This window comes from Zootoca vivipara, chromosome 2 (assembly GCF_965207765.1).
Source record: "Zootoca vivipara chromosome 2, rZooViv2.hap1.1, whole genome shotgun sequence".
NCBI lineage: Eukaryota > Metazoa > Chordata > Lepidosauria > Squamata > Lacertidae > Zootoca > Zootoca vivipara.
In genome coordinates, this window is record NC_142584.1 from 72,524,400 (window position 1) to 72,540,545 (window position 16,146).

At 43.4% G+C, this 16,146-nt stretch overlaps 2 protein-coding genes across 2 annotated transcripts in view; one reads left to right on the forward strand and one right to left on the reverse strand.

Annotated features, from left to right (window-relative positions):
- Window positions 1–2,674: 2,674 nt before the first annotated feature.
- TNNC1 (troponin C1, slow skeletal and cardiac type) lies at window positions 2,675–11,283 on the reverse strand. The gene is made up of 6 exons (XM_035106123.3): window positions 11,189–11,283; window positions 7,863–7,893; window positions 6,892–7,038; window positions 6,245–6,359; window positions 5,162–5,298; window positions 2,675–3,119 (listed from the first exon to the last, which is right to left on the reverse strand). Exons 1-6 carry the CDS (start codon window positions 11,210–11,212, stop codon window positions 3,088–3,090), a joined length of 486 nt encoding a protein of 161 aa, XP_034962014.1. The 5' UTR covers window positions 11,213–11,283; the 3' UTR covers window positions 2,675–3,087.
- A 3,418-nt stretch (window positions 11,284–14,701) lies between these two features.
- The window catches only part of NISCH (nischarin), a 39,499-nt gene continuing 38,054 nt past the window's right edge, over window positions 14,702–16,146 (forward strand). Inside the window, exon 1 of the mRNA XM_035106124.3 lies at window positions 14,702–15,052. Coding sequence (XP_034962015.2) covers window positions 14,966–15,052 — 87 coding nt within the window. The 5' untranslated portion in view covers window positions 14,702–14,965. The remainder of the gene's footprint in view (window positions 15,053–16,146) is intronic.

The following is a 16,146-nucleotide window of genomic DNA, read 5'->3' on the forward strand; positions in this document are numbered from 1 at the left end:
AGTGATCCCTGTGCAAAGGATAATGAGCTCTCGTAATTCTCCTATTATGTCTCTCACAAAAGACACTCTCTGAAAGATGCAATAATACATTATCCCTTTTGGCCTTGAATCCATTCTTGTTTTTACTCCTGGGGAATGGATATATAGCATGTTTGAAAGCCCTGGGCCCAAACTATTAGAAAAACACATCTCTTGGAAACCACTTAATTTTGTACCTGTTGTGCCTCTCTGCAGTGTAGCACTAATCTTTAGTGCTTGTTGTCATTTCGGATCTAGATAAATGCTAAATAAATGTGAGTTGTTTTGAAGTCCGTGAGAATGGTAGTTATGCAGTCTGCTGCTCTAGGTCTGGGAAATGGTTGGTAGAAGAACCTATCAGTCTTTTATGTCTGTCACCTTTTTCTCCAGAATACCAGCTCTTGCTTTGAAAGAAGGTCAACCTCTTGTGAATAGGATATGCTTTGGAAGTGATAGTGACAGACAACCCTGAAATATAGATGTTAAGATCATATGTAACTAAACACAAATATATGGCACTATGGGAGAAAAGCAATGACAAACCTAGACAGCATCTTAAAAAGCAGAGACATCACCTTGCCTACAAAGGTCCGTATAGTTAAAGCTATGGTTTTCCCAGTAGTGATGTATGGAAGTGAGAGCTGGACCATAAAGAAGGCTGATCGCCGAAGAATTGATGCTTTTGAATTATGGTGCTGGAGGAGACTCTTGAGAGTCCCATGGACTGCAAGAAGATCAAACCTATCCATTCTGAAGGAAATCAGCCCTGAATGCTCACTGGAAGGACAGATTGTGAAGCTGAGGCTCCAATACTTTGGCCACCTCATGAGAAGAGAAGAATCCTTGGAAAAGACTCTGATGTTGGGAAAGATTGAGGGCACTAGGAGAAGGGGATGACAGAGGACGAGATGGTTGGACAGTATTCTCGAAGCTACGAACATGAGTTTGACCAAACTGCGGGAGGCAGTGCAAGACAGAAGTGCCTGGTGTGCTACGGTCCATGGGGTCACGAAGAGTCGGACACGACTAAACGACTAAACAACAACATGGAGAGTTGCAGTGCTGGGAAGTATGAACTGAGTCTTTCATCTCCACTCTGCCACCAGGTCCCATTCACAGGAACGGCATTGGGGGGGGGGATCATTGGACACTTGCCTCTGAAGCGGGCCCATTGCCATTCTCTGCAGCCCCCTGCTACTCCAACCCCTTGCTATTGCTGCCTGCTCACCTGCCCTCTGAGCGTGCAATAAATGACAAGGGCGAGGTGATGGCGCAGCAACTCCCTCTGGGCAATAGTGCAGATTGTAGCTGGAAGAAGAGTGCAAGCAAGTGGGCAGGAGGAACACATGGCAGAGGAGGACAAGCCCACCAAGGACCCCTTGGCTCAGGGGCTCCTCAAAACCTAAGAGTCGAAACAACCCATGGATCAGTACCTTTTAAGCATCTGGAGAAATGCTCTCTGTTCTAATAAATAGAGGTCCTCTGGTGTTACATTTCTGAAAGTGTGTTAATAGCCAGCTTGGGTACAGAAGCTTGTAGCAGTTGAACAATTGGGCATCCTAAGAATCTCAGATCATGCAGTCCATTTCACCAGGCTGCAGAGCAGAAGGCAAAGTAGGGAAGGTGGCCTATCCAGCCAGCTCTGCTAAGAGGCCAGCTGCCTTTGATGGAGAGTCCACTGTCACTTAGCAGCAGCCTTTCATTCACTCTGACTGAACACTTCCATTCCAGCTGCTCATTATTAGAGCTATAACTTTGGTGCTTGAGACTGCTTTCCCCCCATCTTCCTTCCACATCCCTTATTCCTGTTCCTGTTTTGGATTGTAAGCCCGAGAGCAGGAATTGTCTGGTATGTGTGTGTGTTTAATTGATCAGTAAGCTGCTTTGTGAGTGTTTGTTTTTTACAGGGTGATAGTGGCAATGATGATGATACACCTTTAAGCGGTGTACATACATCAATTATCAATAGATAAAATCAGCCAATATCAAAAACAAATATGCATATAACTAAATTTTGCGCTTGCTGAAATCAGAGTTTTTCCGCAAGCATCTAAAGGAGTATAGTGAGGATGACTACCTAATGTTTTTGGCTGAAGAGCTGGGTAAAAATTATTGAAATAAACAGACCTTGACAAAAAAATATGCTCAGAGAATACACAACATGTTTGATGAGGACACTCCAGTATAAACCCAAACCTGAATAAGCATCAGGTTTCGTTGTTCCCGCAAGGGGACAATGACAATAAAGATATAGGTGGCGCTGTGGTTAAACCACTGAGCCTAGGGCTTGCTGACCAGAAGGTTGGCGGTTCGAATCCCTGTGACGGGGTGAGCTCCCGTTGCTTGGTCCCAGCTCCTGCCAACCTAGCAGTTCGAAAGCACGTCAAAATGCAAGTAGATAAATAGGGACCGCTACAGCGGGAAGGTAAACGGCGTTTCCATGTGCTGCTCTGGTTTGCCAGAAGCGGCTTTGTCATGCTGGCCACATGACCTGGAAGCTATACGCCGGCTCCCTCGGCCAATAATGCGAGATGAGCGCGCAACCCCAGAGTCGGCCACGACTGGACCTAATGGTCAGGGGTCCCTTTACCTTTACCTTTACCTTATTCCTAGCACCTTTTTGGCAGTGAAAGTCTTCTGCAAAACCACCAACAACTTTAGTTTTAAAATAATTTTATTAGCATTTCAAAAAGAATTTTTTTATTTCTGTACACACTGTACTTTCACATTCCGCTTGACACTGGTGGAGGATGAGCTGTAGCTCCACTGTTAAATCAGATTTTGTAGTGAATTATTAAATGTCTCAATAGTCATTTAAGCCTCATTTTTCATTGTCACCTGTACAGCACATTCATACATTAAGGGGCACATTATAATCATGGAAAGCAATAACAAGTAAGCAGGACCGCAACCTGACTCAATAAATATTCCATAGGATGACTATCTGAGGCACTTAAGATATGGGTCACGCTTTCCTGATGTTCACCAACTTCAGTACATGACATCATGCAAGTAGTAGGGAAAACAGAACTGGAGGCATCCGGGGCTGCTTTTCCAGAGATTGCATGCTTATTCAACGCCTTTCATAAACTCCAGAAATTCTGCAAAAGAAAGGAAATCCAAGATGTTTGTTTAATAAGGTGATGGTTGGAGAAGCAGGGGGTGTTTCTTGCCACTTCTTGCCCCCTCCCCAGCTTTTGTGTGCTGCTCCACAAGTGTGATTCCCCTTCCCCATAGACCTCCTGCCCCACATGATGAGCTGTACTTGGGCAAGGACTGTACGCAGTGCTTTTTTCGGGGGGGGGGGCAGTGGTACGCATGCCCCTAAACATTTTGTGACTCTAAGTTTGGTCTCATTGAGGGGCAGTATTGAGTAGGAAGTATGAGTAGGAGTAGGAAAATGAGAGTACCCCTAAACATTTTTTTAGGAAAAAAAGCACTGACTTTATGTAGCAATTGTTGCATATAAGGCATGCGTTCTGCCATTTGAGTTTGTCTTACCCGTTACTTTCCCCAAGGCAAAACCACCCTATTATCATTCCTCAAACATTTTTCAAGCAAACAATGCCTATAGTCCAAGACAGAGTTAAGCACACTTAGGACTATTTATTTCAATGGCCCAAAGTAAGCTTCTCTCTTCATTAGACTGTGACCATGGCTATGAGACATCTCAATTTGTCTTGTTCTTTTTTGAAGGGATAATAATAATAAAATGATTTTGTGTATGGAAAATGATACCAATAGCTTAAATATGAGCTATTAAGAATTGACAATGCAGTGGCCAGGCTGTGAATGCAAGATACAGTAATGCGTTCTGACCCAGAGACCAATGCATACTGCAATACACGCGAGGCTTTTCCTCCTGTATTTAGGTAACAGGATTTATATACCACTTAATCATCAAAACCTCTAAAGAGTTTACATAAAATGTACATTAAAATTTCTGATCACATCAAATTTTAAAAACAAGTTAGGGTAATTTTTGTTCAAAATGCTCCCTTGTCCAACCAGGGCTCCCCAGCTGGGGCAGCTGTTTTTCTCCCCCGCTCCCCCACACACCCTGAATGTGACTGCTCTGATCTGTAAGTCTTTAATGAGACATGAGAACCTTCTTCCCCACAATCCTGTGATAAGCTTGTAAATATGGGGGTTTGCTTTTTCACAATTCAGATCTCGGTCCCCTTGCTGTGTTTCGTGGGGTGGGGTTGGGGGGAGAAGAGGGAAATTAAGACACAAAGGACTAAAACCAGACAGAGAAGTAAATGACCCTGTGCTGTGGGAAAGGAAGTGAGATAATTATTTATATTACTGGGAAATGACTTGCAGTGTTAACGTTTATGCATATTTACTCATAAGTAAGGACCACTGAGTTCAGAAGTAAGCCCTAGGGACTAGTACCATGTCTAAGCATGATCTACTCAGAAGTAAGAATCACTGAGTTAAGAGGAAGTCCTAGTCCAGGCATCCCCAAACTGCAGCCCTCCAGGTGTTTTGGCCTACAACTCCCATGATCCCTAGCTAACAGGACCAGTGGTCGGGGAAGATGGGAACTGTAGTCCAAAACATCTGGAGGGCCGAAGTTTGGGGATGCCTGTCCTAGTCCGTGCAAGTGAAGCTTCTGGAATAGCCCCTGCTATAATGGGCACGATGTCAAAGAAACCCTCAGGAGCTGGAAATCGGAAGAGAGCAAAGAGGAGTGTGAGTGTGTGCATGTGTATGGAAACGCACTAGGGCTGGTCGATGTGAGCCTTCTACCCAGGTGAAAGAAAGCCTAGTTTTGCCCATGCTGCCTGTTATCAATCAGCAGGGAATTCAAAAGTGCCGGTGTGGCCACACTGAAGGATTCCTGGCAAGTGTGGAATGAACACTATGTAAACACTCCTGGTTCCACAGATCAAAGCAGTCAAGTGGGCATTTATGAGGTAAGTCAGCTGGTCCCAAGCTAGAAGGATTTAATTGAAAGGAGTACCTTTGGGCTTTAAGTAACTCTGAGTTGTTAAGATTATGTTTTGTGTGTGTGTGTGTGTGCGCGCGCACGCACGTGCGCATACACACACACCTCTTTTTCTTTATAGTGCTTGCTATCTAAGAGCACTGCAATTCTTGCTGTGATTTATATGCAAAATTACACTCAGTCATTTACCATCATAGTCAATCTTCCCATCGTTATTTTTGTCTCCATCTTTCATCAGTTCCTCAATGTCGTCTTCAGTGATCGTTTCTCCTGTAGCTTGCAACATGAGTTTTAGTTCGTCCAGGTCTATGTATCCATCTGTATTTCTGCGAAAAGATGGGAGAGCTCAAAAAAAGGAAGAATTCCATTCCTGTATATTTCCCCATTCTCACCAAGCATTGCATTGCATTGTAGCCAAGCACTTATTTGAACACTGTATTCTATGCAATACACCACGAGATCAACCAAACAACCCAAAAGGCATTGTTTGGCATTAATATTTGTACATGTGCAGTTTGTCAGGGATCTGAATTTTACAAAAGAAAAGACTCGCAAACAGCTGAGTGATAATCTAGACTAGTGGAACTGATAAATACACATGTGCAAATGCAACATTTGGACCCATCTAAATATTGACCCTGAAGTTTTGGATCTTACTTAATGGTTGGCCAATGTGAAAGAGGAAAAAAAATCCAAGCGCGTTGAATCATAGAATTGCAGAGTTGGAAGGGACCCCAAGGTGCATCTAGTCCAACTCCCTGCAATGCAGAAAACTCTGCTAAAGCATCCATGACAGATGGCCATCCAACCTGTCAAGATAATGATGACCAAGAGAAAGTTCTGGAACCTTCGTGCCCCTGGGGGTCAGATTTTTATCTAGCCTTCCCCCTGCAGGCCAACTTCGTCAGGGGGGTAGGACAACAATCACATGGTATCATTATGTTGTGACATTCTTGTAGTGTTTCTATGCCTAATTTTGCCTAATATATCCACCTTTGCAATGCACTTTCCCCTAATATAATGTAATTATGCATTTTAGGAACACTCCACCCTAGTATATATGCATTTTTCTGTGCATTACTTGGGCTGGAGGACTACAATGAATCCTAACCTGGTCGCGTCATCATTTGCAGTGGGAGCTATCACACTGAAGGAAGTCTATGAAAGCTAGTTATCCTCTTCTTGCATATTACTAGTCACCCGGGACCAGGTATAAGTGTTAGAAACGTTCTGTCTCCACTTAATCACTGTCTAGGTCCACAAGGTACTTACTTGTCAAACATTCTGAAGAGATCGGAAAGTTCTTCTTCTGATTTCCCTTTGCTGTCATCTTTCATACACCTGACCATCATAACTAGGAACTCATCAAAGTCTACAGTGCCACTGCCTGTCAAGGACAAAGAAAACAACAAAGGTAACTTATCTCTCACCTTGAGCATTTCCACATAAATATTCTGAATATGGCTAATAATAAAGGCAATTAATACTGTAAATGCTGTAGCAGTTGACAGAGGTTTGTTTTTCCTTCAAATTTAAATGGTTGAGGGTTTTTTTTTTGTAAATTGTTGTTGTTCGTGTTGTTAGCTGTTCTTCTTGTTTTATCCATCCTTCAAATCCACAAACATTCAAGGAGGTGTGATTAATTATTTCAATATAATGATTTCCATCTAGAAACCCAGCCATATGGATGGGGTATAAATAAAAATAATGTCGTTGTTAATTCATTAACTCTATATACGACCCTTCATCCAAAGATCTCTGGGCAGTTCACAAGATAAAAATGCAGGATATGTCAAGGGATATCTGGTTCAACTCCTCCTCATTCCTCCTCCACACAGCTCTCAAGGAAAAAAAATGTTTTACTATATTTAAACTTTCCTTTGCAGATCTTTATAACCACCCAGAAAAAAATAGCTCACCATCTTCGTCTACTTCATCAATCATCTCCTGCAGCTCCTCGGGGGTAGGATTTTGCCCCAGCATTCTCATCACCTTCCCCAGCTCCTTTGTGCTGATACACCCATCCTCTGCACCCAGGACAAATATATCAAAAGCAGCCTTGAATTCTGGAGGAAGAAATGAAGTCAGGGTTTACCACATCGAATTCAACAAGGAGGCTTCAAAGCCAAATCTATAGCAGACTTTCCAGCTGTGACTGACAGAAAATAGCTGGCAGCTTTCTACTCCTGCCGTCAAATTAGGGCAGATTGATTGTCTCTCATCCCTTCCCTTTCATGAATGGGACCAGCTAAGCTCAAAAAGTTAAAAGGGTTAAAAGATTTCAAGGACATTTAGCCTCCCAGTATTTCACAGATTGTACTCTGTTAGTTTGTATTTGGCACATTTTTTAATTAAAATATAATCTGTGGAGGGCCCATAACTCAGTAATAGACAACATGGTCCATGCACATACAGACTGGGGTCAATCCCCTCAAGTAGCAAGAGATCCCTGCTGGAGATTGTGGGAAGCCCCTGGTAGACAGGTTCAACAGTACTGGAATATTTGGAACCAGTACCTTGTCTTGGTACCAGGCAACTTCATGGCATATCATGGCCCAGTTGATCTCACAACATCAGGAAGCTTCATAGGTCTATAAATGATCCCTTTAAAAAACCTCTCTGGAATTTCTTTATATCCTGCATCTACCGATAAAGGGTTGGGAAGCATAAGGAGGAAATCCCCTGTTAAGATTAGAGTGAAGTGGTAGCAGGGTGAACTTCACAAATGGTCATCTTCCACCAGCTCTGGATCCAAGCTCTTTATTTTGCATATTGATTACTTGTCAGTGCTGGTGGCTAATTGGTTAGTCAATCACCCCAATTACAGGTTGACAATGGGGCAAACAGCCTTCTTGTGAAATAAATGGGAAGATAAATGGCACACACTTACCATTTTTCTGTTCTTCTGTCAACTGCTCAACCTGTTATTAAAATAGTTCAATCATACAGTGTAACTATTTGTATATATATATATCATCCTTGTAGTTCAGTCAAATATAGTCTTCCAGTAGCAAGACATTACAGGCTAACACAACAGATATATTAATTTCTTAAAATGTTTCAGTATCCTCCACCTGCTCTCTCTCTCTCTCTCTCTCTCTCTCTCTCTCTCTCTCTCTCTCTCTCTCTCTCTCTCTCTCTCTCTCTGTGTGTGTGTGTGTGTCCAAAATTAGTGGTGGCTTGATTGTGAATTCTCCTCTTGATGCATCACTTCTCATTATCAACATTGTATTTAATAGGCAACATAACTTCTTCACCTATCTTAAATATGCACATCTAATTTGCCTGGTTGTTTCCTCATGGGATTTAGCCAGCATCTCCTTTAATGATACTAAATGCTAATTTGTACCATTTAGCTGCTATGTGTGCAGGTTAATACATAATAGGATCATCCCCTCAAAATATCCATGCTTGTGATCTGGGCCTTGTACTTCTGATTTATCCTCTCTGTTGTCTTTGGTGAGCAGGCCTAAGTGCTTATGGTTTGCAGAATAGAATTCCAGGTTCTTCTGAAAGCTGGTGGTGGGGTGACAAGAGTGTTGGCTCTAAATTCAGGTTCAGACCCAGGGACACGCCCCCCCCAGCTCATTACTCTTCCAACTGGGCCATTGGACTCCAGTCCTGGACTCCAACTCTTGCTATACTCCTCCTACATACAAGCAGATACCACCTCCTTCGTGTCAGCATCTTCAAGATACACCTTCTGCCGTGTCCCCCTTACACATCTTTGTGTAAAGATGGCAGTTGAGAAACAATCCCTCACTCCCTTATTCTTGACCAGTCCTGTTTCCGTCTGGAGAATCTTTTCAGAATGAACTAACACACATGGATCAACCTGTAAAATCTTTCCCAACTACCTATGAGGTCAGAACCACCCCATAGAAATACTGGTCTCCCATCCGTCAGCCTCACTTGTATTGCGTTGGAAGGCTTCAGAAAATGAATGACAAGATGGGCGAGGGGGATAATCTATGGAAACAGATAACAATAGCAGCAAGATGCCAGTTCAAAATTTCATAGTGAAATCTGAACCTGCTTATATAAGCCTCTGTGATGGAAGTAGAGCAGCTGTGAGATGCTCTTTCATTGTGATGACCAAAAAGAAAAAAGAAAAAACACTTGACAACCCAAGATAGTTGGAGACAGGAAACAAATGCCTCCTGTCACTTTTGTGTGCTCCACATAACTTGACTATTTTGGCACGCTGGCTATTTTTATGCCCTAGTGACTGAGATGCTGTTAAGAAAGATAACCCTGCTGATTGTTCACAGAAGCTGACTGACATTGGTATTTATCACTGGAGGCTTTTATCTCAACCCATGGCCCTGAAAATGTTCTTTGTATATACTGGCATCTGGAAAGCATTCCAAACTTAGCTCTGCAGAAGAGATGTGAGCGGGCAAGGTGATAAATCCGCTGGATTCCTTTGAACAAGTGGTTGCAAAGTTACATGCGTTATATGAGCAGTTGCATGCATGTAACTGTACTTTGCAGTAAATGAAGGACTAATAGAACATTCTTTCGTTTCCAGCTCGGCACCCCAGTTGCTGCCTTTTAATGTTAAGATGTTAGAGGATTGGACAAGAGAGGCACCTGGGGTCAAATATAGCCTCAGCCATTCGGCCTCTGGCAAGTCACATCTCTCAACCAAACATCCCTGATAGGTTTGTTGTGAGCATAAAATGGGGGAAAGAAACCCGCCTTGAGCTCATTGGGCAAAGAGCAGGATACAAATGTTGTAAGATAAACATGTACAAGGCTTAAGCTAAGGCAACACATAAAGGGTCATCTTGTTGACCAGGAGCCCCAAATGGACAAGGATGAGGAACTCTCTTAAGTGGCTGTAATTCTATTCCTACAACATGGGAAAGCCAGTGACTTCCTCTATAATTGTTGTAAAGGCAAGTAAGTTAAAGGCTATGACAAGGAATGTAGAACCACTGCACTAAATGTAAAGTAAATTTTGCTATAAATAAATTTCCCTCAATGCCTTTATGAGCCTAGTCTCAACAGTGTTGCTCAGAAAGCAGACAGTGCTGTCTGGGGTTGACTACCAGCTTGCAGACTGCAGACCCTTTTATTAGGAAGAAAATGCAAAACATGCAGAATCCAGATAGCCCAGTGTTGTCCCATATTTGAAAAAGAATCTTCTGTATTTTAGACAGAAATGTGTCCACAGCCCAGATACATTCTTTTGCCTCAGTGGATTATTTATTTACAGCACATAGCAGCTGTTTAAACCTACTTGTAGGAGCTTAGCCATCACCAGGATATGCTCAGGCAGGAATCATCCCTTCTTCCATCTGTCTTATTAGGGTTTCTTATTAACAATCTTAACCACAGCAGAACATACGCCCAATTAGACTACAAATATAGCCGGAACTGTTCTTCCCCGATTAAAATGGAATTAGTGAGAGTATTTCTGTTATTGTCATTAATTTCTCTCCTTACCCCTTTGACTTACTTTCCAAGCTAAAAATAATAACTAATCTAATTCTCCTGAAATTTAGGCAATTGTGAGCTGGTGTTCATTGAACAGAGTGAGCATTTTCCTTCATAGTTCGTCTTGCAGAGCAGTGGTCAAAACCATAGATGCAAAAAATTGTAACTGCATAATTTCTCAGGCCCCCTTGTAGTTCACAATTACGAGCAGAAGGGGAAATTGTAGATGAATTCCGAATTAAACACACAAACAAAAACCCTTCAGCTTGTGAACTTCTGGAGAAAAACCTATATTTGCATATACAGTATAAATAATAAATTGTTTCACTGCTATCTGCATTTCCTGTAAAACATATTGGCTATAATAGTACAAAGACAAAGTAGTTTTGAAATTATGCTCAACAACAGCCTTATGCAGTTAGGCAGCCCTAAGCCATTAAACCAAAACCTAAAATATACTGTATACAGTACTCTATTTAGAGCTGGGCTACAATGAAAACAGGCTTTCACATAAAACACAGTAAGTTTCATTAGCACCAATGCATTTGTACAAGTTTTTTGTAAGGAACTGAAGCTGTATGGCAAATCTCTATATCATTTGAACAAGTTGAAGGATCTCCATTATTACATTTAACATTAATGATAAAAAATGAATCTAACATCATCACTAGCATTAACCAGAATATTAATATTTGCACCTTGTTAAGACATGTGGAGCATAATCCTATGTCCCAGCCTCAGCTTTATATCATCATGTATGAAAATCTTACTTACTGCTGCCTTGTAAATATCATCCATGGTTCGTTGCTGTTGGCCCGGTGCTGGATGGAGATGACAAACTGTACAGAGACAAAATAAAGGTCTCTGCCAGCTCTCTGTCCCTTGAAGCTCTGCTTATATAGTAGGCTGTCAGCCCATAATGTGTCAACCAGGGACTGCTGATCGTTACACAGCCCAGCATATAAAGCCATCCTATCCATTCTAAGCAAGACTCTTCACCTTGTCTCAATGAGAAGCATGCAAAGTTTGTTACAGCTGACATTTCTAAAACATGATACTAATTCCACTAATGCTTACTTTGTTTGCTTTATATTTCAGAACTAAAGTGCAACCTGATCTTTTGCTACACATACGCTTCTTTCAGGGATCAGATGGCACACGTACAGAATGATGGATTCACATTTGGGGGGCACTTTAGTTTTCTGCGCTCAATTTCATCCATATGACTTACAACACGGCTGACCGCAAAACCAATGCTTTGCTGATTTTCTACCAACAGAACATGAGTATCCTATTGGAAGACCTGTCCTTTCCAAAGGAACCCTTTCCCAGATTCCACATGTGTATCACAATGTCAGGGGCAAGAACATGGGCCTATGGTGGTCTAGCTGTACACTCTGTGACAATTGAGAAACATTTCAAATATAAACCTTCCACATGCAGGTTTATGGCACAGTCCTTCACTCCCCCCCCCCCCAATGGAACCACTTCTGTTTGCTTTTTAAGTAGTGAAGGAGCACCTTCCATCTGAATAACTGTACCACACAATAGTCCAAATGGTTGAACTGACTCTTACCAAATTCTCCGCAAGCATCTGTGGGGTTGTTGTTTAGTCGTTTAGTCGTGTCCGACTCTTCGTGACCCCATGGACCAGAGCATGCCAGGCACTCCTGTCTTCCACTGCCTCCCGCAGTTTGGTCAAACTCATGTTGTTAGCTTTGAGAACACTGTCCAAGCATCTTGTCCTCTGTCGTCCCCTTCTCCTAGTGCCCTCCATCTTTCCCAACATCAAGGTCTTTTCCAGGGAGTCTTCTCTTCTCATGAGGTGGCCAAAGTATTGGAGCCTCAGCTTCAGGATCTGTCCTTCCAGGGAGCACTCAGGGCTGATTTCCTTCAGAATGGATAGGTTTGATCTTCTTGCAGTCCATGGGACTCTCAAGAGTCTCCTCCAGCACCATAATTCAAAAGCATCAATTTTTCGGCGATCAACCTTCTTTATGGTCCAGCTCTCACTTCCATACATCACTACTGGGAAAACCACAGCTTTAACTATACTGTACGGACCTTTGTAGGCAAGGTGATCTGTGGGGTAAGCTGGTTAAATTCTTAATTCATGCTGACTCTTGCCAAAACAATTTGCTCCATCATTCACTTAGCTTCTTCAGGGACATGCATTGGTATTGAGATTATACATATGCTAAAGTGAACAATCTCTCTCTCAATTGATTCAGAGCTCCCCCCTCTGTCCAACTGTGTTTGCACACAGGTAAGTAGAGCTGGCTAGAAACTAATTCATCTGTAAATGGAAACTTATGTGAAGAATTTGCAAGTGGGCTTTACTTTGAATGAGTAGGGGGACGTAAGTATGGCACTACAATAGTCAGGATCACTTAACATGGATTTATTTCCTTTATTTATTTGTTCTGTCATATTGTGTTTTACCCCCACATCAGCCAACAATGCTCATGGAGCAGCTTGCATAAGATCAATAAGACTAATACAGTGGTACATTGGGTTACAAACACTTTGGGTTACAGACTCCACTTTGGGTTACAGACTGGAAGTAGTACCTTGTGTTAAGAACTTTGCCCCAGAGAACAGAAATCGTGAGCCGCCGGTGTGGCTAAAGTGGTACCTCAGGTTAAGAACAGTTTCAGGTTAAGAACGGACCTCTGGAACGAATTAAGTTCGTAACCAGAGGTACCACTGTATATAATTACTGTATAACAAATATTAAATATCCTCCTGCTCAAAGGGAGAGGTTTTTCTCCATTCTTCCAATGCAAAGAGTTGGCATTCTAAATTCTTCATCCTCTGCACTTGTATTCTCAGGTAATGGATGGCTTTGGGGCATCCTACCATCAAGCGGGCTGCCATGGGGTGGCTAAGAAAATGGCTGTGAGGTGGTGGTGAACAGAGCTGCCCTGTGCCCCCTAAACTAGCTCGCTCCCTTCCAGCACAGTGGAGAATGCTGCTCCAGCCCTGGTGTTCGCTTGCCAGTCTGGTGGGTTTCTGAACATGGAATGTGGGTAGGGAAGGGACCGTTTTGTCCTTCACCATTTACAGCAAACTGTCTTAGGCCGGTACTGGCTGGCTCTAGATGATGAATGAGCCAAAAAGGTGAACAGGCTCTGGTTCACACTGCTGCAAAGCTTGTTCTTGTAGTTCAGTGCATTTGGAAGTAAAATAATAAAGCATTTTTCAGGAGCTATAAGCCAAACAACAGACAACATTAATGCACTAATTCTTAAAGAGGTTACATAAATTATTAGAGATCTAAATCATACCATAAAGGTTAACGTAGACAAGTCCAAAAATAATCCTTAAAACACATGCCCCAGACAACTTTCATAAATTACATTTTAAAAAATGAAGTGTCGTGTTCAGAAAAGAAAGACAAAACTTGTTTGGGACTCATACAGTAGCTACAAAAGAAAAAGTAATTGAGTGCAGAACTTAAAAGCTCTTACTCTGACTATTTTTGGTAATGTCTCCCTGGAGCCACACGTGTTAAAAAATAGGCATTTCAAAGATCAAGAAAGACTGTACAGTAGTTAAGAGGCAGAGAAAAATAGTTGGTTAATGAGCCAGCTGAGAGCTAGCAAGGACAGAGAGATTGCCACATCCTTTGGGCCTTCCTGGATAATTGCTCTGGTGCAGGAGAAGGAAGGGCAAGTTTTCTATTAGCATTTCAGCTGATTACTTATTAGCTTAGCTTAGCATTCCATGAGGATTCTTCCATCTAAACCTCTTTTGTTTACCTTTGAATTTTGTAAGTGATAGCAAAGGATAACAGGATGACAAAGATTTACACGAAATAGATAACCCGTCCATGGGTGTACTCATGAGGTGAAGCCATTTGTTGCATAAACAGTATTTGCCTGGACATACGTTGCATAATGGAGGTTCTTTCCGTGCCTCACCAGGCAAAAATGGAGCCTCCTTCACAGGTGCAGGCTACCATTGTAACAGCAAAAGCCAGCTTGTAGGGGTGATTTGCAAGAAAAATGCAGTGAACACTGGCCACATTGCACTCTGCGGAGTCGCCTCTTCTTTTTTTATAGAAGGAAAACGAGGTCGAAAGTAACCCGGAAGCTCCGTCCTCCAGCTGAAGGAACTGCAACTCTACTTCTTTTGAAAGTCCGTGTTTCTTCCTCTCCCCACCCGATCTCCCGCGCTTTAGCCCCGCCCCCTACGCCCGGGGCTTCCTCGGCCCTTCCGCAGGCTGCGAATGACAGTTGTCTCTCGAGGCCTCCTCCTCCTCCCCCCGCCCCTCCGGAGCCAGCCGAGTTAGGGAGGCGGGCGGAGTGAAGCCGAACATGGCGGCTGTGACGGCGGCGGGTGCTGCGCTGGCAGCGGCCCGTGGGGAGGGGACAGCGCAGCAGCGGCCGCCACAACAACAACAACAGCAGCAGCAGCAGCAGCGGCCGGCGGAGCTCGCCTGAGGAGAGCGGCCGAGTGAGCGCAGCTCCTCCGCCCTAGCGGCGTCTTCCCTCCCCCCCCGTCCCTCGCGCCCTGCCCTGCCCTCTTCTTGCCTGAGGAGCGGTCGAGATGGAGGTGGTCGGGGCCGGGGAGGAGGGCGAGGAGCCCCCGAAAGGGGTCCGGATCCTTGGCTCGGAGCTGGTGGAGACCTACACGGTGAGGCGGCGGCAGGAGGGGCAAGGGAGGGGAGGCGAGGTCAGGGCGGTGGTGGGTTTCTTTTTCCAAAAGGGAAGGGTTCAAGTCTTTCCCCTGGGTCCCTCGGGAGATGGAGGTTCCCGTGGAGGCCATCCCTCTCTCGGGGAAAAGGACGGGATCTCCTGATCATGGTACACGTACACGTGCACACGCACTATGTATCTATATCGTGGGAAGGGGGGACAACGATGCGTGGATAAATGAGGAGCGGGTCGGAGAAATCCTGCTAAAGAGATGCCTTCCTGGTGCATCCAGATCCGATATTGCCCTGTTGGGAAAAGATTGCAGGCTTCACCGGTTCCGTGTTATGCTTGTGCGCTTCCGAGTTACACAGAACTCTTCCTTGGGCGGGAACACTTAAACTCCGAAAGCAAGGAAATAAGATGCATCTGAGAGAGCAAAGGTGTTGTTAGGGCAGGGGAGGGCACTCCAGCCATGAACCATCTTCCCCGGAGTCTCATCTTTCTAGCATTTGTAGAACCAGAGAAAGGAGGCAAAATGTGCTTATAGAGGTTTTTTTATGTGATAAATTAGCCCTCTCTTCCCCTTTTTAGTGTTTACATCCCCCCACGCCCCTCCCCCCCCGAAAAATTCATTCGGCACTAGATGTTGTTGTCTCTCTTAAGGTTGAGGTTTAAAATATTTGCCTTTGAAATGGGCATGCCAAATCAAAGACCAAGTTCTGGTATGAGCTTCAAATGAATTTTATTCTGCCCTCTCACTTCATGGTAAACAGATACAAAGTATCCTTTAGAAACTGGGCCAAACACATGACCTAACATATAATACATTTGGTATGTTGTTTTTTAAAATAATATGCAGAAGGGGTGTGGCAATGGCCAAGGGACATTTTCCCAGTCTGGATCAAATTCACTGTATCTTATGCAACTGTTAAAACTATGAAATGCTTCTCTTTTTGAATGGTGGGGTTAGAGAAAAAGAAGATGCTTTGATTTGCATTACAGTAGTTGTAGCAATGCTCTTATCAATACCAACAAACTTTTTATACAGAGCTGCCCATGTGGAAAAGTACATTACAGTTACCTAGCAGCTTT